The sequence below is a fragment of the Manacus candei genome, unplaced genomic scaffold (genome assembly GCF_025592945.1).
Source record: "Manacus candei isolate 608988 ecotype Guabito, Panama unplaced genomic scaffold, ASM2559294v1 h1tg000119l, whole genome shotgun sequence".
NCBI lineage: Eukaryota > Metazoa > Chordata > Aves > Passeriformes > Pipridae > Manacus > Manacus candei.
The window spans coordinates 3,285,723-3,306,797 of record NW_026138167.1 but is presented as its reverse complement, the minus strand read 5'-3'; the positions used below and the strand labels follow the sequence as shown (position 1 = coordinate 3,306,797).

The window sequence follows — 21,075 nt, the reverse complement described above, 5'->3', positions numbered from 1 at the left end:
AATTAATATCAATATTTAGATGTTCCAGACTCACCACGCATCATTATGGCACAGTGTCAATTCTACATAAACTTCCACATATGGAACATTTTAGTAATCTCCCAACTGCAGCAAGAGAAATGGAAAGCAACAGCTTCAGCAATCAGCAACCCCTTAATAGCATCAGAATCTCAGCATTGACAGGGACTATATATTAGTGTTCAAAAGATTTGAGTAACTTTGGTAGCACTGCTTTCCATCAAGATTTTTTGTAGTCACTGATCTTTCTCCAGAGATGCTAAGATATCTTCTAGGTGTATTTTTTGCGTTTACATCGCAGGGTAGAATAGAAACTAAACACAAAAGCAAAGCAGACTTTTTGTTTCTTTCACAATGTACAGAATCCCTAAGTCCTTGATTCTCAAAGCTTTTGTGTTTCTCAGTTATGCTGTCTGTCTCAGCCGAGCCAAAGGTGCCAGAAATTCTCAGTGCATTTAAAAAAGTGACCAATCCCTCGGTCTCTTTGATGGGGGTAAAAAATTCCTGCCTTTTTTTGTGTGTGTGTGTGTGTGTGTAAAACACAAAGGTGAGGAAATGGGAGGGACTGGGGCACAAGCACACAGAGGTATTTCCAAGGCCTGGTCTGGAGGCAGACTGGCTGGATGTCTGTCAGCCTGCTAAAGGGATGTGCAGGCTCACAGGGGTCTCAGGGAAGAAGCTTAGGGACTGGATTCTGGTGGAGAGAGGCCCAGAGGACCTTTGCACTGACCCACTCTCGCTATTCCTATCTGCATTTTCTGTAGGATCACTGCATTTCCAGTTGCACCTTTATCTCCTGGCAGCAGCAGCTCAGACACCAAAGCTTCAGCCCTTTGAAGACTTTCTGTGAACTCATCAGACTTGTGATAAAATCAGTCCCCTGGCTCCACATGAACATCTTGTGAAGATTAACCCTGAGATACACATCTCCAGGGCTTCTCAGAGACCTGCACTTCAGGCAGTCACTCACACTGTCACAGCCATTCTGCTTGAGCAACCAAACTGCCTCTCTCAGCAGTGCTTTGTGAGGAGAGAGCAGTATCTAGGAGAAGACTGTGGTATTGTCTGCTGCAGAAACCATTTCAAGCCTCACCACATCCCTCTCTGGCTGCAGTGTGCGACCATCCAGCAAATTCCAACAGCAAATTGTGCTCAAGCTTGTAGAAGGGATCAGCTGCCACGTTCCTCTCTGTTTTGAGACCGCGGCAAAAGCGCTGTGTGGCCGCCACACTTCATGTCAGCAGAGCACCAGGCTGGCCCACTTCTGACATGGCAGTGTTCAGACAGCACGTATTTTAACAGGATTCAAAGACTCTCCACTCTGCAGCCATGTGGGATTTGGAGCTTCCTGTCATAAATCGCTCTCTTTGCACTCAGAGTGCCAGAAGTGATCACTTGAGCTGAAGCAGCAGTAGCTCTCTGGAGCATTCAGCAGCAGTGGGACAGCTCTGAGACACACAAAAGGAGCTGGTGGGACAGATCTGTGTGAACTGAACTGGTCAATGTAATATCACATTTCTAGCTGAGTTTTTTTTTTTTTTTTCATATTTTGAGTTTCCCACAGTGGATTATTTTGAATCTAACTTCACTGCCTGACCTGTTTACTGGTTAGGATGTTTATTTTTCCTGAAGAAAAACAATAAATGTTTTATGAAAGCAGCTTAAGAGTGAAGTATGAAAATGAAAATCAAAGGAAAATCCTAAATTGAACTCTTCTTGCCCTAGGGCAGAGAATATGGCCTCTGTATCTGAGTGTTCCACTCATGTGGGGAAGTTTTGCTGTTGTGAAATGCTGCATGTGTGCCAAGTAGCTGCAGATATCTGTATAACCCTTTCTTTGTCTCCTGGAGCAGTGAGTTATCAGTGTGGTCCCTGCAGTGCACAATCCCAAACCTGCAGGCACAGGAATTGGGAGTCAGCCGCCCAATCACAGCCACCTCAGTTGTGATGCCCTCAGGCTTTGTCCCTGCTCTCCTGCTGCCTCTCCAAAAAGAGGCCCAGCTCTCCTGCAGACCAGCTCTGTGCAGATCTCTTGGGCATACAGGACATCTAAACCAGCTGGAGACACCCATGTTTAGGTGTCTGAACACTCACTTGTACTGTGTCCATTGGACCATTAGGACTGTTCAGGCCACAGCACAACAAAGCCTTCAGGCTTCAAGGAGGAAGAACTCGCCTTCTTAGCTTACTGCATTCTGCTGCCCTTGTGTGGAGAAATGCTCTCAAACATAACCAGTGTGTAATAAACTCACAGGGAAGAGTCCCTGATGCAGCCACTCTGTGATCAGAAAGTTCTTGGCAATGAAGCCGAAGGTCTCTTGGCCTGGGAGCTCCCGGGGCACAGGGATGTGCAGGACAGCACAGGGAGGTCAATCCATGTCACCAGCCAGTGCTTGGAGCCACAGAGAGCTTCCAGCCCAAGGGACAGTGTTAGAAGAGCAGGAGGGGCAGTTCTGCCACCCCCTGGCACACCTCTGAGCCAGCTCTGCCCCTGGCTGAGTGACAGTGCTGCAGACAGTGTGTCTTTGGTTAGACTCTGGAAGACAATATCCATACAATCCCTGGGGCCCTCTTCAGACATCCACACGCTATCAAGTGATGAACAAAGCATTCCTGGAACCCTCAGGTGCTCCACTGTCCTGGCCCCTTTGCCTGTGGAAGTGCCTCCCTCCTGTGTGCCTGGAGCTTTCAGGACCCTGTTCTGCCACGCAACCGTTTAACACTCAGACATCACGAGGCCAAATTTTTGTGGATGTGAGCTACAGTAACTCTACTCTGTTCCATCACCTCATCTAGGGAGGAGTGAATTCATGATTTTTTACACAAAAAGTGAATAAAACTGTCTCTCTGTTGGTCACCCTGGCATCATTCAACTCCCATATTCCCAGAGGAGCTTAATCTCAGCAAAGAAAAGAAAAGCAGGAGACAACTGTAAAGTTTTTGGCCAGTAAATACACTCCAAATCCCTGTGTGCCTTGATTTGAAGAGCTTTTAAACCCAAGAGGACTCACAAAGTGCAATTTGGCCTTTGCACTGTTTCAACAATGAGCCATAAAACTAACACCCTGGACCAATTCTAGTCTCAGTTCATATGAATTTAGCCAAGCACCAGTAACTTTAATGTAACTCCACAAAAGTTAATCAAATGGTGAATCTTCCACACTGAAATTATTAAAGAAAGGAACTTCTGTCATGCCAGACTGCAAATGAAGCTTAGGGGAACAGTTTCAGGGACGGAAGAAGAAAGCTCCCAGATATTCAGGGTAGCTCATATCTCAAGAGCCTGTTTTTAATCATAACCTCTACAAGCTAGTTACACACAGCTCATGCTTTTCTACTTGGATAGAAGCTGCCAAGTGCATGGAAACTGGACTTGGTATTTTCCAGTTGATGGGAAAGTTTTCTGAAGGATATTTGCTTGAACAGCACAACAGCTTAGCATGAGCCTTCCTAGAAATGAAGCACAGAAATCACTGCTTCCATTAAATCACTGAATCCCAAAATTATGCTAAGCTGGAAGGGACCCACAAGGATCATGAAGTCCAACCCTCAGCCCTGCACAGGCCCATCCCCAAGAGTCAAACCCTGTGCCCCAAAGGATCAGCCAAACCCTCCTGGAGCTCTGGCAGTCTTGGGGCTGTGCCCACTGCCCTGGGGAGCCTGGGCAGTGCCCAACCACCCTCTGGGGGAAGAACCTTTTTCCAAAATCCAACCTAACCCAGTCCTGACACAGCTCCAGCCATTCCCTGGGCCCTGTCCCTGTCTCTGCTCCCCAAAGAGCAGAGCTCAGTCCCTGCCCCTCCTCTGCCCCTGCCCAGGAAACTGGAAGTGAGCTCTCCCCTCAGTCTCCTCCTCACCAGCTGAACACACCAAGTGCCCTCAGTGTCCTCACACGGCTTCAAATCAAGGCCCTTCCCCCTGTTTGTTGCCTCCTTTGTACACTCTCTAATGCCTTCAAATCTTTCTTATGTTGCAGTGCCCCAAGCTGCCACAACACTGAAGATAATGCACACGCTTTAGACAGTGTGAGTTCATACCAGTGCCCTGCTGAACCCTCACAAACAGTGCACTGGGGCTGTTCTAGGCACAGGTAGAAAAGGTGATTGCCAGGAGTTCCATGTTTTCCTGGAATGGCAAACCAGCCCTGCTGCTTACTGCCTTTGCCTCTATTCCTTGCCTCATCAGCTTGTACCAGCCCCCACACCCACCACCCACCTTCTTGGAGGTGGAGGCAAAGCCCTCTGTGGTGTTGGTGGGCTCCTGGTGCTCTGGGATGTGACGTGTGCCAACACATCCTGCAACACAGTGCTATTCACTGCTCAGCCTTGATGTGGCAAGACAGTCTTGTCTGCACCCCTGAGAAGCTCTGAGCTAGCTCAAAGCCTGGCACTTTTCACTGGGGTCCCTTTGGCACAGCTGATTGCACAAGTAGGCCCACATACTCCTGAAGTGGAATTTGTCTGGAACAAAACACCCAACTATTTTAATTTGGATCTTAAAAGAAGATAGAAAATAAAGATAGATCGTTGTCATCCCCCCTCATGGTTTCATTCTTACTGGGGGGCCGCTTCAGCTGCATCCAAACCACAATGAACCAGTTTCAGCCCTCATCTTGGTGTGAGCTAATATGCACTGTGTTAATTGGTACCAATGGAACCAAGGTCCTGGACACAGGATTTGGCTTAACAACAGAGTGTGGAAGTAAAGAACCCTCTTTCCAGCTGTAATATGGTATCCTGAGTGCCAATGGCAGGGAAAGCAAGCACGACCTGTCAGAGCAGAGGAGACCGAAAACATCATGTGTTTGTCTCCTCTTGTGCTTCTGTAGCTCATCCTGCAATATGTAGAACAGCTGGCTGATTCCTGCACAGCCCTATCCAAGGGGATCCCTCTGCACTGCTATGAGAGTGAGGAAGAGACACAGTAATTTGCTTCCCAGGGATGTCCCAAGATGATCAAGATTTGGGCCTGTTTTCCCGTTCTGAATATTGAGCACAATCCAGTGAACAGGGCACATACTCTGCTAACACTGAACCTCTCAAAAACCTTGTGTGATTGTGTGACATGAAGCAGATAAATCGTTCTTGCAAAGCAGAAAGCTAGTCAGATAAGGTTGGATACTGCACTTAAATAAGCAGTGCTCCTAGTCTCAATCTCCAGGTACTTCCAAGGCTGAAGAACAAAAGATTTTCTGGTTTATTAGTGGAATGTCTGTTCAGCTTGAAACTAATACTTGATAGTGCTGCAGCCAGAACTCTGAGCCAGAATAAATACATTAAATTCAGTGTTTCTTGAACTATGGCCCTGGTTTGTGAAATACTTAGTTGCTCAAAGAACAAAATGTTGAATCACCAGGAGTGAGAGTTGTAGCACAGAGGGGGAGTGAAGCTGTGGGAAATTCTCTCTGTCCCAGGTGAGAAGGCAGGACAAAAGCAGCTTTCCTCAGCTTTATTTTTTTTATGGCCCAAACAAGTAAAGTCTATCAGATTCTTCTGGTTCTCTGAACAGGCCTGAGGTGCCTGACTGTGCTGACAATAAGTATTAGTCATGATCACACTGTTATTTGTCCTGTAGATGCAGCTGGGGTTTGTTCTTGGATAGTGCATGTCTCAACAGGGAAAGTCTGGGCATTCCTCAGAGACACAGCAGGGAAGAGGGTAAAGATCTCGCCTTGTCTTGTCTGGTTCAGCTGAATCACAGGATACAGGAGTTGTTCCTCAACAACCCTCCCAAGGAGAGAGGACAGAAAGAAGGAAAGCAGCAGAGCTCTGGGCTTGGGAGAGTAGCCTGCAGCTCTGCCAAAGGCCTTGACACTCCTTTTCTCCATCCCTTGGTGTTGCCCTGGGAAGTGTTCCCTGTACCTGCCAGCAGCAGGGATACTCCACACTCCCTTCAGCAGAGGGGAGGAAGTGTTTCAGTCCTGTCCAAAGCACTGCTGGGTTTTCAATTAAAAACACCCCAAAACACCTGTGAGTTATGCCCAATAAGTTTAATAACTGAGGAAACCATAGCAAGTGACAACTACAAAATACAAAGCAGACACGGAAAACAATGGCATAAAAGTGGGAAGGAACTGTGTCTGCACTGAAAAATGAAAGCAAAATACACTTAACAGAGGCTCTGGGTTCAGATAGAACACACATGGTCACATACAACACCGCATTGGGAACAGCACACACAGATACTCATTACACTGGGGGGGTTCACAGCTCTCCACTTCATCCCAGATGACAAGCAAATTGATGTTTTTACTCTCTTACATAAATTCTCGTGCACACAACATCATCAGCACCAAAGGTCTGGAAAAGAAATAGAAATCAATCAGAAGAGATGGAACCAGCAAACATTTAACACCATCTTGAAATGTTATTTTTACTATAGTAGCTAGTTCTACAGCAGAAATACATTTTCTTATGTCTTTTGACAGATGGGAGTAAAGAAAGAAGTCATTTTGGAAGAGGAATGCAATCTAAGTGACCCTTTTTCCGAGGCGTGATGAATTTTGTCAGAATGATAAATGATGCATAAATTCCCTTTTTCTATAGTTTCTTGGCACGCATTTATAAATAAACATGAGAAAAGAAAGAGAATTTGGAATGTGCTGTTGTTATATTTAGAAACAGTGGCAGCACTTTGAACTAGAACTGCTGAGGGTGGAATTCAGACAGCGAGCTCCGAAGGTATCCTTTGATATTCCCAGATACAAATCCGAGCAGTTCAAATGGAGTGAGGGGAGGGATGGTGAAGAGCAGGAGAATGTACATCTATGACCTGTAAACACAGTGCTGCTGCAGGCTGCTGACACCCCATCCTAGGACACCAAACCCTCAGTGTCAAGTCACAACCTTCTCTCAGGGCGCTGTGACCTTGGCCGGGGGGTTTGTCAGGGATGAGGAGGATCTGTAGGGCCACACAGATTATCAGGATCTGCAGGCAGGACAGTGACTGTGGCAGCTGTCTGAGAAAGCCACCTGGATCCCAAAGTGTCTGTCTGGAATTGCAGGTCTGGTAGGCTAAAATCCAAGCAATTAAACGTGAAGGAAATAATGGGTGCAAGAGCAAGGAAATAGTGACTGCAAAAAACTTTGTGTTCAGCTGCACCAACAGACAGTTCTGAGCTCAGCACTAACAAGCTGTGAGGTGGATGTTTGGCTGCAGTAACTGCCAAGGGCTCACTGAAAACTATAAATTAAGACCTACCCCAGTGTGTTATGAAAATTCAGCTGGACTATTTGTTTTAATGCTTTCTACACCTGTTTTGGCCAACTCTTCTTTGAAAGGACTTGGCTTTAAAACTGACTCTGGCTTATGTTTTGTTCACATTACTGAGGAGACAACTCTGTTAGTATTTTGGGGATATAGGCTTTAGTTTTATGCACATCAGTATCATATAAATGTTTATATACATTTTTAGCTTATACATGAAAATGTCTGGAAATGAACATTAAAGGGTGTGGATAGTTCTCTATTGTCCCCAGCACCAGCTGCAAATACCCTCACTATGGCTTCCTTTAACATTTCCAAATTATACACAAAGGCAAAATTACTTCAGCAGGAGCTTTCCAGAGAAAGGAAGTCAGAGCTAAGACCATCCAAGCCTTGAGGTTGTCTTTGGGGACTGTAAGGTCCCTGTGACAGTGGCTGTTTTTCTGTGGCACAGTCAGGCACTGCTAAGCACAGTGAAGTTTGGGTCCCCTGCTGCTCCCTCAACACAAGTCCTGAACAGTGGTAAACCAGCCCCTGTGTAGTGTTCCCCCAGAGCTGGCAGGGCCCCAGCCTGACAGTTGGAGCTGCACAGCTCTGCAGCCACATCTTGTGATGTGAGGGGATGCCACAGCAGCCAGTGCTAATGAGAAAGGCTGCAGCAGCCAAGACTCCTGTGCCTCCCCAGACAATTCAGGTCTGTTCTTTCAGGGGAGTTAAGAGAGAAACTCCTTCCCCTAAACCTGTGCAGCAGCAGTTATTCTCAGAACAGGCCAGCAGCTGGATGGAGAGGGAACACTGCAGGGAGGAGCAGGTTGAAGTAGATGTGCTCCATACTGCAAGGGAGCCACTGGAGGTCCCAGGGGCTGAAATTCCAGTGTCCAGTTCTGAGACTGGGAGCAGGGCAGAGCTTGCTCCTGAGACATCAGCTGAGTCTGACTGGCAGCCTCCTTGCAAGACTCACAGGAGAGAGTGTGGAAATAAAGACAAAACTTTGTGGAGGAAGCAAAAAGAAAGAGTAACTGTCTGGGCAAGCTCAGTGTGGGTGAGTACAGGCACAGGCAGACGGGCTGCTGTGCTCTCAGTCACAGCTTGGCACGCCCGTGACACGGGGCATTGGACCTTCCTTTTGTACTTCCAACATCCAGCTCCAGATGGACTTCTGGACTTCGGAAAATGTCAGGCTGCATTTGGACAAAAATCAAGTGCAGGAAACATGGACATACCCAGGGAGCCCAAATCCATAGTGAATCAGTTGCTACATGCAAGGATTGTCATTCTCTGCAACACACTGGTCTCACCGTTTGGAAAATCACTAAAATTTAACACAGTCGTGTCTCGAAATGTAGATTGTAAAAAAATAAAAGTCATGCAAAGCCCAATTACAACTACACTGGAGTACCATGGAGCCCCTGGGCACTTCTCAAAACATCAGCTATCCTTCCCCTGAAGACCCAGCTTAGGTTATGTGGCCTCTGATCTGTTTCGGGAATAAGTTGCATTTTTTGGCACTTAGATTTTACACCTTATACTCATCCAGATGACTAATAACCTAATTGAAGCACATAAATAAAGGGCTTTACTGTCACAGTTATGCACATGGTTTAAATGTGGACGTACATAAAAGGTGTTTCCCTATCTTATTGTAATTTATTATCATTGTTGATGAACTCCACTCAGTGTTACTAAAGAAAGAAAAGAGAAATGTGTTCAGACTTGCTGCATTCCTTTTCTTGTGGTTACTCACAGAAACATCGAATGTACAGCTGGGCCCAAGGTCAGGGGAGGATCCAAATCAAAAGGCTGTTACTCCTGTGTCCTTCACACTTAAATCCTTGTGTTCAGAGGTAGGATAAAGAGTTTAGTGTCTGTGGTTCTAATTCTAGATTTGAAAGAAGTGATAGTCCCTAGCAGAACAAGCCGACTTTAATGATTTCCAGGACTTAAAGCAGCAGAACTTCCTAACAAAAAGAAGGAGACCAAGCAATCCTGGCTATTTGGTCGTGAAGTTACATCAGAACAATTAAAAAAAGAGCAATGCCACCAATCTGCAATTCAGATCTGATGAGAAGATGCAGGATTTTCAAACACCACCTTCTCATCAGCTTGCAAAACGCTCCAAGGCAAGACTTCTATCTAAATCTAAAATAGGATTTTAAATGTGCAGTGACTGCAAATTGCAGAATTGTTTTCTTCACTTGGCTTGTCATAATCTGTAGCTAAGAGTCCAAAAGCACACTGCAAACAAAGCCCTGCGCAGGGGGATAATCCAATAAATTGACCTCTCTCGGTTCACTCAAAATCTGATGACCACTGACATCATGAGAGATTAAAAGAGAATTACAGGGCAGTAATATATTTTGGTAGGAGTAAATCTGCTTTTTGAAGGCCTTCTTTATAAACATTTGCTGAGGAGCCTTTGTGATAAAGGGAACACACGGTATAATTAGGAAGAGTGTCATTGAAACAATCACCTGAGAAAGATCCCTTCTGCAGTTGTATGCAAAAATCCCTTTATCTGCTCATAATTGACCAAAATGCAGAGGCTTACAAAAGTGGGTATCAGCAAACTGATGGGGAAAAGAAGATATTATTTAAACGAATGCTCAGTAAAGGGTTTGTCCACATGCAGGCCTCCATGTTACCCAGAATAAAGCTACAGATCTTCACAACACAGGCACATTGCATATTTCCTTTCTCCTCCTGACCCCCATAATGTTTTAGGAAAGAGGTTGACCACTGTGGATCTGCAGTCTCAGAATGTGCAGCCCTCACTTTGAAAAGTGGATATCAACCCTGTGAGCTCCCCCTCACTCTCCTCAGGATATCAGTGGACAGGACCATGCACAGCCAGGCCATTCACCAAGGGGCCTCAATGTCAGTATGTGTGTTTGGGCACTGCTGTATTACACAGATGCCTCAGGGCTGTGCAGCAGATGAATGACAGAGGGAAGAACATGAGACAATGGTACCTCCCAGTAACAGTCCTGAAAGCCAGTGACAGAGAACATCTCAGCTGCCAGTGACATTATAAGAGGCTCCGTGCAGGATCCGGTGCCTCCGAGATGGAAATGGCTGTGGCTTCTTCCTCTGTCGGGGGTGTGACCCAGACCAGGCTGCAGGGGAGAGCAGGGGCTGTAGCTCCCTAAGCCCCCTTGTAAATCTGCTCATGGCAAAGAGTAAATTAAAGCATTAGGCCCATGCAGCACACACGCCTGCATCATTACAGGCTTCTGAACTTGCATCGGGACTGCTTTAATGAGGTCACAGCAGCCCCTCACACCGAGCTCAGTAGGAGTAGACCCTCCTTTTGATAAGTGATTTTATTTAGGATCACTCCCCAAATGCTGTAGGGAAGTTAAACCCCGGGGTAATTTAACGCTGTTCGATACGAGGCTCAGGCGCTCGGCTGCAAAGCACGTTTCCAAATCTGCACTGCCCCTTCTCACCCGCCAGGTGGGATTTTAAAAGCCAGCAATGTCATTTGGAAAATGTTCACTCGCTCATCAAGGCTCTGCAGTTCACCAGTTTTAATCAACCAGGGCCTGGTTTTTCTGGGGAGGGAATGCAGAACAGAAACCATGCTTGAAACCCCCCTAATGTTCTGATCTTTGACCCTTGCCATAATTGATTCTGAGAACCCCTGTGTGATACGTGAACTGTGTAAAATGTGGTCAGAGGCTGTTTTTAAAGCCCCTCTTCACATCCACTTTAAAATGTTTGTGTGTTCCAGATTAAACTTAAATCTATGGAGGCTTGAGCAGCCCTGAAAGCAGCAGTGCAGCTGAAGTTTGAATAGAAATGTGTCTCATTTGAATAGCTAATATTTGTAAGCAGCATCCTTTAACTTGGTAAAGAGCAGACCTTTTGTTCTTCTGACTTACACAAGTGATTGATAGCTCATTAATGTCCCTGACAAAAACACACAGCAACAGCAAAAATGTTATAGAGTATAATGAAGGGAAGAAAAGGCACTTAATCTCGGGTCATAATTTTCAAACAAGGAAAGGAAATATATATTTTTGTGTTATATTCTAATCTTGATTGCTCAAATGCTAATCCAAGTATAGTTTATGAATCTGGACTTGTAAATACAGATGTTCTGACTCTCTGTGTGCATTACAGTCCTAAAGCACAATACAATATAGTGTCAAGACAAATAAACGTGGACTTTGATGGGGAAATATCCTTTTCATCCTCCCTTGCTTGCACATTTCATGCATTTTTTATCTATATTGTCCAGTTATTCTAAAACTGCAGCACTGAAGTCCCAGTAAGTGCATCAGATGAGATTAGAATAAACTATTCTGATAAAAGTAGTTGCAATGTTCTGAGACATTCAGACCACCTTTTTTATAAAGCAGAACTTGATCCTTCTTCCCTTACTCCACTGAAAAGACTCTTTTTCTAACAGGACTTTAGACCTACACCTGCCATTGTATGAGCCAACTATTATTTATCTCCTGATAAGAGCAATTCCATTCTCCAAGCTGCAAGGAGCTGAGGACAACTAAAGGCAACTGGTACCTGAAGGTGAAGAAAACCTTTGCCAAATAAATAGTGTGTTTCCAGCATGTGTGTACCAGAGGACACAATGTGGCATGGAAGGCCATCATATTGCTCAAGGGAATATCTCTGAAGAACATAAGGAATTCTTCTGCCAGGATGCAAGAAACATTGACAATTTTACAGTAGTATGGTTTCTATTTTAGCTCTGTGGTAGTCATGGCAATTCGACACTGATTTGGTTATTTTATTACATGTGATAATAAATGCATTTTATTTAACATGTTGTGTCGGAGAGAAAAATACCTCCTTCCACTAGGAAAATGTCATAATCAAATGGATCCCCTAAGCAATGCAGCACATCAGATCAAAATGATGTGGCAAACCTCCAACATTTATGCAGCCAGGATTAACAGGGTAAAACTAATTCCTTACCCCCTGCCTGCTACCCCAAGCCTTTTTTCAATTTGTCTAACACAGTTTAGATTATTTCTTGCAACTTCTTCCAAAAGGGGTAGGAATTTTCTTGACTTCTTCTGCAAATGTATTTAACAGCTAAGAAGGAGTCTCAAGACTTCTGGAAAGATTTCTCTGGACAGAAAAACAGAAGCAAAGACTTATTGAAGCCCATCAGAAAGAGTAAAGGAAAACATTTCTTAGATAAGCAGGGAGGTTTGAGAAATGTGAAGATGGGAATTGTTAAATATTTGAAGTGATATGGGCAGAAAAACTGAATGAGAAGAAGAACTGAAGAAGAATTTCAGATCCTAAAGATCCCTAATGACGTTGGGAGAATGGAAGAAGAAAGGAAGGAGAAGACAACGAAAGATTTCTCCCTCTCACTGTGCTCTTAGTTTGGAAGAAGCAAGATGTAAGCGGGGGTTTACAGACTCAGAACCAAGGAAGATTTCCAAGCAAGACAAAATAATCTAAATTGAATCTTTGTTTGCTGGAGTGCTGAAAAACCCAAACACCCAAAAACCCAAGCGGCGGAGAGGCAAGAGATCAAAAGGGTCTTCTCATTAAGAGCTCCTATTCCCACTTTGTTCCCCTTCATAGCTGAGGAACACACCTCAGCCAATCCCTTCAGGTAGTTTAGCTGCTGGAGCCCAAGTCTGGAGGGAATATTCTGGGGTTTTAAAATTAGGGACCACAGACAAGAAAATGTAGCCTACCCTCTTCCATCTCCCTCCAAGCAGTAGAACCCTTTGCTGCCTCCTGGAAGGGTTAATTTTGGCCATCTCAGGTTCTCCAGAGGAGCAGAGACCTCACACTCACCACCTGACTCCCAGAAACACCTCACTGCTGAGCTTTAGGGTGTCAGGAGATTTGGAAGGTGTTAACCCATGTATTGCAAAGATCTGTACATTCAGTCCCATCAAATGTCATGAGGGCTTGAAAATACTTGTCCTGAGGACCAGCTATTGTCAAAGTAGTGAATAAAAAGAAAAAGAGGCCACTATGCCCCAAAAAAGAGGTAGGAGAATGGAACTGCATATCATAGTGAGTAGTAAAAACCAGAGAGAATGATCTGGGTCACTTGGAAACAAACACTATATTGTCATAATGGCCACGGTAAAATGATACATTGCAACCAAAGAACACAGTCCCAGCTCGCCAGAGAGGGGAAGGGGATCACTCTGGGGAATCAGAAACCAGGAAAATTGCTTGGGATAGACAGTTCCCAGAGAAGAGTTAACAAAGTCTTTGCACATGAATCAGAATAATTTTACAGAAGAGTAGTGAGATGAAGTCATCACTACTTCAGGTGCTAGATTGCTACCAAAACAGTCTGTGCCATTCTGGTTTTCACAGTTCAGAAAGGAAAGTGATACACTGGAGGGGCTTAAAGAAGCAGCCAAAGAATGATTCAATGAAAGATTCCTTTACATTTGAGGAGCTCAAGGTCTTCCAATGGTTTAGCTTAACAATCAGAAAGTTCTTCCAAGAGGTGGCTTGATCAGGGGTGTTAAAAGAAGCATTTGCAATATAAAATGTTAGGCCTATTATTTAGGTTCTTTTATACACAATATGTAAAGACTGGGAGTTGAATCTACACATACACAGATTGGAATGTCAAGGAAAAGAACCAGTAAACCAACTTAGGAAAAGTTGTGAGATGCTATAAATGGAAACATTTTAAGAAGAAGCAAGTTTTTCTAATTTATATCCTAATTGGTAAAAAAGAATTAATTCAGAAAAGTTCAACAGACTGTGTTAAACAAGAAAAAAAGGTTAGATGGCTTTATAATCTTGGAATCACTCTGGTTTCTTATCCAACTTCATTATTGTTCCCCAGCAGGGTAAGTTCCCGTTGCTGATTGCAGGAGGCAGTTGTGTTCTGACTGCCTTTCCTGCTTTGCTCGGAGCAGTTCACTTTGTTTAACAGCTGCCTCATTAGCCTGTTGCTTAAATAATCAACTACAGGAATGTATTGTTAGAAAGCTGGAAAAATTCTAGTTGAGAATATATTTTGTGCACTGCATTACATACAAAGATGCAAAGCAGGGATCAAAGTGCTTTGCCTCCTGAAGTGTTACGATAATATAAAGAATTCCAGTGGTTGAGTCAAAAGAAATGCTCCACATTGGAGTATTCATTCAGGAGAAAGCAGTGGGATTTCACTAACAGCAGACACCTCCTCCTAAGGGGTGGGTGAACAGTTCCAAGATGTCTGGAAAAATATTAACAGCTTAAAAGCTTCTAGTTTATACATGGTTAGGTTTGGGTCTTGTTTTTGTTTCAGATGCAATCTCAAAACCAGAACTCCAACTGCTTTAGAGAAACACCGGGGAGGCTGTTTGTTTTCTAAAGTGCAGAGGTTTCGTCAGTGTGATAGTTTGGAATAAAACCACCCTGCTTTGATGTTTCCTTACCCTCACTCCAGCAGCCTTGTCTTCCACGTCCAGGCTGATGAGGCGTAACAGTCTAATCAACTATTTGTCTGGAGTGCACCGGTAAGAACATGTGCAAGAAAATGATTCTGAACTCAAGCTGAACTGTGCTGCAGCGTCTTCCCTCGGTGCTGGGCACTGCTAAACTGATGGGGAGTGACTGCTGAGGAAAGGTGCAGTGCAGAGAACTCAGCTCTGACAGAAACAGGGATAATCTAAACGAGGAGGCAGCTGCAGAGGTGCCGCTCAAACGCCCCCGGTACCCTCTGCCAGAGGGGAGTCACACACAAGGGGGGATTTGGGCTGAGAGCAAATGTGCAAACCTGTGTATTTCTGAGAAACTCAGGAAGGCAGTTTGGAACCTGATTCAGAGATAATCAGGGAATTGGGGAAGGAAATTACATGTTTTCCAGAAAGAGGAGAGATTAGAGCATGCTAACAACATGCACATCTCTCCCTCTGTACGCCACGTGACCATGGATAAGAAGCAAAATGTTATGCACATGCCTAAAAAAGAAGATTCTCCAGAAATGAGGTCAAATGCCTTTATCTCACTTTCACCAGAGCAAATCTGCAATAAACCAAGCAAATTCTTTGGTAGTGTGCATTTACAGAGGAGAAGTGGCCCACTTGTGATTATTGTAGCAGTAAAAGTATGGCAAAAGTTATAACAATTAAATGCAAGTCAGAACATGCATATACTTCCATTTGTTCTTAAAAAAAATAGAAAGAAAAGGAGTGATTTATTAGTTGTATGGGTAGAAGATTATGAAAATGGTAGTATTCCAGATGGACTTAAGTAAGGAAAAATAATAAGTCATGCTATGTGGTAACAAAAACCCCTGTTAATATGGTTGCATGTATTGAGTGGGTTCAAAGTTCTTACCAAAATCAGCTCATCATTAGCTAATTCTCGAGTCCAGTATGTTTTGGGGCCATCTCCCTCAATAAGAGTTTGTTTGCAATAGATCTTGTTTTCATTCTCCCAAGTGGCCAAACTCTGCAGGCAAGAAAACCATTAGGAAATACATTAATTATATTCCCCAGTAGCACAAGACAGGGACACAACAATGAGCAGCAGTGAGAATAATTGCTCACTAAAGGAGCAACACACAGATAGATAAAGGAAAGCCGTGACATCAGAGTCAAGGTGTGAAGGGGCATCTTGGAAAGAGGTCTGTATTAATAACAAGGTAACTGTAAATGTGTCTTTGCAGGGTGAAGCCACTCAGTTTCTATAAAATGCTTGTTGCTGAAAAGTGTAATTTAGGAACGCGACAATGTCGTGTCTGTGTTCTCAAGCATCTCTGTACACGTGTGGTTTGATCTGACATGTTATTTATCACTAGAGTCCCCTTAGAGTCAAAGCACAGACAGTCCTATATATCACACTGTGGTCATACATTTGTCACCTACAATCTTTCCTGCTATATGGCACTGTGCCAAGTTAGCTGTCTATAAAACAAACTAGAATGAATCACAAACAAATTAAAGAAACTTGGTTAAGAGTTCGGGTGTTTGTGACATTACATTTTAAGGTTGTGGGTCTGGCATTTTTCAAAGCATTTCAATGATGACTATGAAATCACCGAAAAATAAAAAAAAAAACCAAAAACTATAGGATTTTGTTTAACTTTCACAAACAGGCAAGTCTTTTGCTTTTCATTCTAGCACTGAACTATCATTGCACAGTGCAATGGAACAGCTGTGCAGGAGGATGCCCTGTAATGAATGTGCAAGTAATCACTTTATAACTACACGGGGGAGACATTCATTAGTCTGTGGTTATATACATATATATTTATACACACGTGTGTGGGTGCATATAGATGCCTAAATTCAAGTTAACACTTCCCAGACATTCAAAGGGAAAACCCCCTCTACTCTGGTTTAAGATTAGCTGCTTACTTTATAAATATTTTTCAAAACAATAGGTTTTGTAAGGCAACAAGCCATCCTCAAGCGGCAGTTGTAGAAGCTTTGCCCTGCAGTACAACTACATATGTTTCCCTCTTTGTCTATATGAACAATGGATCAAGTTAGTTGGCAGAACAAAACCCTCCACCCCATAAAGTATATCAAAATCTATCACCAGTCAGCAGTTTTGCCAGATATTGCAAATTACATTCTGGAGTATTATTTTATTCTCTGTCAGCCTTTGCTCCGTGGCCCCATCTTGGTTATATACACACAGCAGTACAACTTATTCCTGAGAGTGGACTATAAATAATTCCACAACACATGGAAAAAATTTACTACTTCACAAAACACATTTCTTTCAGGTTTTTCCAACTTTCATAGCTTACAGCCATAATTATTGTTTTTCCATCTGCAGCAATAAATCCTTCTCTAGAAAGCGGGTCACTTTTATTGTATCTGCATTATGCATGAAGACACTAAAATACTACTTTTGCCGAACAAGATAAATTAACAAAGCCAGCAACATTTCCTGAACAAACTGTTAAATATACAATAACTCATCCCAGAGATCAAGTGGATGTTTTAAACGTTCACTGACTCCCAGAATCTCCTTCGCTTTTTCATAAATTTAAGTTCACGGCAGTTGCACCGAAGACAGTATGTTCTGAATTTTTAATGGTGCAAAGGGTCTCAGAAGCTGGCCCGAGAATTAGGAGAGATCATATTTTGGAAAGTAGATTATTCCACCATCACTGGATACTTTTAAAACTGGGTCCTCATTTGGGACTACATTCTGATGCTCTTTATTTGTACTTCTTTTATAAGAGTTTTATATGTACTTCTTTTATAAGTGTGAGAGTAAAGTGCCCAAGGAAAGCACAACTAACCCATGCCTTTGATAACTCTTTTCAAAAGACAGCTGTGACCACAGCCCAGGTCCCCAGTACCTCAGATCCCAGGTACCTACATCAGCGAGAACCTGGTGTCAGATGCTGCTGACTGAAATCTCCCTCCATGGCCACACAAGTGCTTACAAAGGTCTCTCACACAGAATAAAGCCCAAAACACTCCACTGAGTGTCCTCCAATTCCCTTCTGCTCAAGGAGATGGTGTAACTATGACTGGTATAACACCACCTGAAAGTCTGTCTCTGCTCAGCAAATTGGACATATGCACTTACAGGGGCATGAAAGAGGATTTCAGCCCCAAACTACAAACAGTCTGTGGTCCTGCTTGTGAACTCCTCCGATTCAATCTAGGACAAAAGTTATGTCAGGTTTGTGCACCAAATCCTGACTCTTGAGGTCTCTCTCGCTCCACCATTTCCAGTGTTTCTGTCAGGGACAGAGGTTGGGGAGAGCTTTCCCTGCAGCCTAAGTCTCCAGGGGAGAGGGAAGCAAAAAGAGCCGGACAAAACTCTGCCAGCCAAGGAGCTGGCAAACAGGTATCTGAACTCTGCTTTTGGGAGTGCTCTTTTTTTGTCGTGCTCTGTTGCCTTCAGATTTCAGTTTTGTCTTGCAAGAGGGACAAGAGTACTGGTGACCACCAAGAACCCCCAAAGAATGCTTTCTGGCAAGAAGAGGATGGAGGGCAGCAATGCCACTGCCTGGGGACACCAGCAGCAGATGTGTTTGTCCCATCTAAAAAGAACTCGGTAAAACACACAGACCCCCCCATACCCCAGCTCTCCTCCTACCCTGCACTTTCGTCCGTCCACCGTCTCCTCCTCAAAGCTCTCCCCGATTTTGAAGTTGATCTCGGTGGTGCGGACAGTGGTGGAAGTTTTGATGTAGAACTGGTCGCCGTCCTGGCGGATCTCCACGTGGGGTTTGGAGGCGGCTGCCACCGCCACTTTCCTGAGCATGGCGTTGACACCTGGGCAGGGCGGGGAGGAAAGCGGAGCTTGACGCCTCCGGCCGTGCCCCGGGCTGACCTCGCCCCGCATCAGGCGGATGGAGGAGCGGGGCTCGGGGCCGGGGCTCGGCGCGGACCCCCGGCAGTGCCGCGGGCCGGGAGCTGCACGGGGCGGCTCCGCACGGCCCGCGGCTGTCGGGGGGATGCCCGGGCACAGCCCGGACCAGCGGCTCCCGGGGCAGCCCCGCGGGTGAGGCGGGGACACGCCGTGCCTCGGCCGCCCCTCCTCGGGCAGGGCTGAGCCACCTCCGCTCCGGCGGAGCCTGCCCCGAGCCGGGTGCCCGCCCTGAGCCGGGTGCCCGCCCTGAGCCGGGTGCCTGCCCTGAGCCGGGTGCCCGCCCTGAGCCGGGTGCCCGCCCGGAGGGAGCGGAGCGCGGCCGCGGTGCCCCCCGCCCTCCCGCGGGGCACAGCCCGCTCCCGGCTCCCCGAGCCTCACCCAGCGCCTTCAGCAGCTCGTCGAAATTCTCGCTGCTCCTCATCTTCCAAGTGCCGGCGAAGTTGGGCATGGCGGGGCGGGCGCTGCGGAGGCGGCGGGGACGCGGCGCTGCTGCTCGTTCTCCGGCTCAGGCACCTTGTGAGCGGGGCGGACCGCGGCGGCGGCGGCGGGAGCGGGGCACACCCACCCGACCCCCACCCCTTCCCCCGGGCCGGCACCACGCCGACAGACAGCCGGCCCCCTCCCAGACACGGCCATCCCTCCATCCATCCCTCCTTCCATCCATCCATCCATCCTTGCTGCCCTCTCCATCCATCACTCCCTGCCCGCCTGCCTTGCAGCCCCCCCCGGGAGCCTCCTGGGGCTGCCCAAGCAGGAGAGCCCGGCTGTCACCTGTCCCACAAATGGGGGACGCCGAGGACTTGATGAAAGGCCCCAGAAGCAGGCAGGGAAGGCAGCGGGCAATCCAACCAGGTGCAGCCTCTCCAGGCTCTCAGCGGGTCGATCCCACCACGGCCGAAAGCACAGCAGTCCATGCCAGCGAGCTCCCGAGCTCCCCACACTCACACATCCCGGCGAGCCGCACGCCTGCCAGCCTGGCCAGCACTGGTACAGCCAGCGGGCCACAGGGGTGCCAGGGAGCACAGCCCTAACCAGGGTAGGAGATTGTTGTAAGGAACCTGTCACTGCCCCTAAGCCGACTCTGCCCCTTAGAGAAGGGTGAAGGACAAAGAGATAGACAAGAAATTCCCCAGCCACAGCCACGCAATCCCTCACTGCTCTGTGGTGCTTTTGGCAGCAGGTGGATACAGGTGTGGAGCTGGAAGTTGTTCCTATGGCATCAGAAAGAACAGTGCCCATGGTGGTCACAAGCTTTTATGGAGAAACACATGAAGCTATTTCACACTGACTTAAATTAACACCAGTGTGCTGCAGATTTGAGTGCTGCTCTGTGCCTCTCAGGCTTTCCAGGACCATTTCCACTATCTTTGCTTTGAATCCCTTAGTTTCAGGTCAAAGATGATACATTAAAGTTCCTTGATGCTACATTAAAGTTCCTTATTGCAGCTGATTTATCCACATGATTAAGGGGAACAGAATTTAACAGGTTAAGGCATATGGAGGTTTTCTGCTGCTGTTGTGCATAAGGAAATACTCAAATCATCCAGAAGTCTGTGATTTCCCAATCAGAACAGAGCCAGATGTGTTTAAATTATAGGAAAACCTTTGCTGAGCCACCTTCACAGTATATTCACAACCCTTCTTCACTTTTTGGGCTCTCTCTGTAAAATGAACACACAGGTTACCTGAGGTGTGTATAAAATGTGTTTGCTCCTGGAAAATGAATAGATCTGGGAGTTACTATGTTGGGCAGGATTCTCCAGTTCCTATATGCTGAAATTTGCCCTCATTTTTTATCCCAGTAAGAGTTTTACCCGAGTAAGAAACATAGGGCAGAACCAAATATTTGTCTGTTGATTGTCACTCTTTTTTTACTGAGTTTTATTTCTGCCTCTTCAGAAGGATACCCTGGAGACCTGGCATAGTTCTTTAACTGAAATATTTTGATGGAAAATCTGTTGGGTTTTTTTTTTCCAGGAAATGAAAATTTAAGTTAGGAATATCTGTTTTCAATAACAGGATTTCTTTAAAAAGAAACCAAACAGAACAACAACAGAAACCAAAAACAAAAGCCAGAGCACGAAGCATTTTTCAGTTTTTTAGTAAATGACAATAAATTAGTCCCCCATATGAAATACTTGTTTAACAATTCCCAGTTGGCTCAAAGAAAAACATTTGTGGAAAAAAAAAAAGACAGACACACAAATAATTTCCCTATTGCAGGGAGGTTTAAGACTTTCAAACATAATGCTGCAGGCCCAAAAAACCCACACCAAGTCTGTGTATTGCTATGAAACACTGAAGAAAAACCCTGCTCAGTATCTCGGTTCCAACTTCCCAACTGCACCACAGAAAATACGCTCCCATGGTCCAGCCCTGCTTCCAGAACCCTGCAGAATGTGGATACCTGGAGTATCCCAGTGATATGGCTCAGTCTCTACAGGACAAAGTCCTCAGCTACCTGTGAGAATGAGCCTGAGCAGCACAAACCACACAGGAACATCTGTCTCTACCTGAGGAAATGCATTGGCCCAGAAGACTTTAAGGAGGGACAATTTGGTC

General features: G+C 45.5%; 1 protein-coding gene across 1 annotated transcript; it reads right to left on the bottom strand.

Moving 5' to 3' along the window:
- Window positions 1-5,988: 5,988 nt before the first annotated feature.
- On the bottom strand, window positions 5,989-19,122 carry CRABP1 (cellular retinoic acid binding protein 1). The gene is made up of 4 exons (XM_051770348.1): window positions 18,892-19,122; window positions 18,238-18,416; window positions 15,508-15,621; window positions 5,989-6,317 (listed from the first exon to the last, which is right to left on the bottom strand). Exons 1-4 carry the CDS (start codon window positions 18,959-18,961, stop codon window positions 6,267-6,269), a joined length of 414 nt encoding a protein of 137 aa, XP_051626308.1. The 5' UTR covers window positions 18,962-19,122; the 3' UTR covers window positions 5,989-6,266.
- Between the last annotated feature and the right edge of the window lie 1,953 nt (window positions 19,123-21,075).

Excerpts from the sequence above, each read along its gene's own strand:
- CRABP1 (XM_051770348.1), bottom strand. The coding sequence starts at position 18,961 with ATGCCCAACTTCGCCGGCACTTGGAAGATGAGGAGCAGCGAGAATTTC. Across the intron at positions 15,622-18,237 it reads TGGACGGACGAAAGTGCAGG|AGTTTGGCCACTTGGGAGAA; the intron begins GTAGGAGGAGAG and ends TCTTGCCTGCAG. Across the intron at positions 6,318-15,507 it reads CTAATGATGAGCTGATTTTG|ACCTTTGGTGCTGATGATGT; the intron begins GTAAGAACTTTG and ends TTTCTTTTCCAG.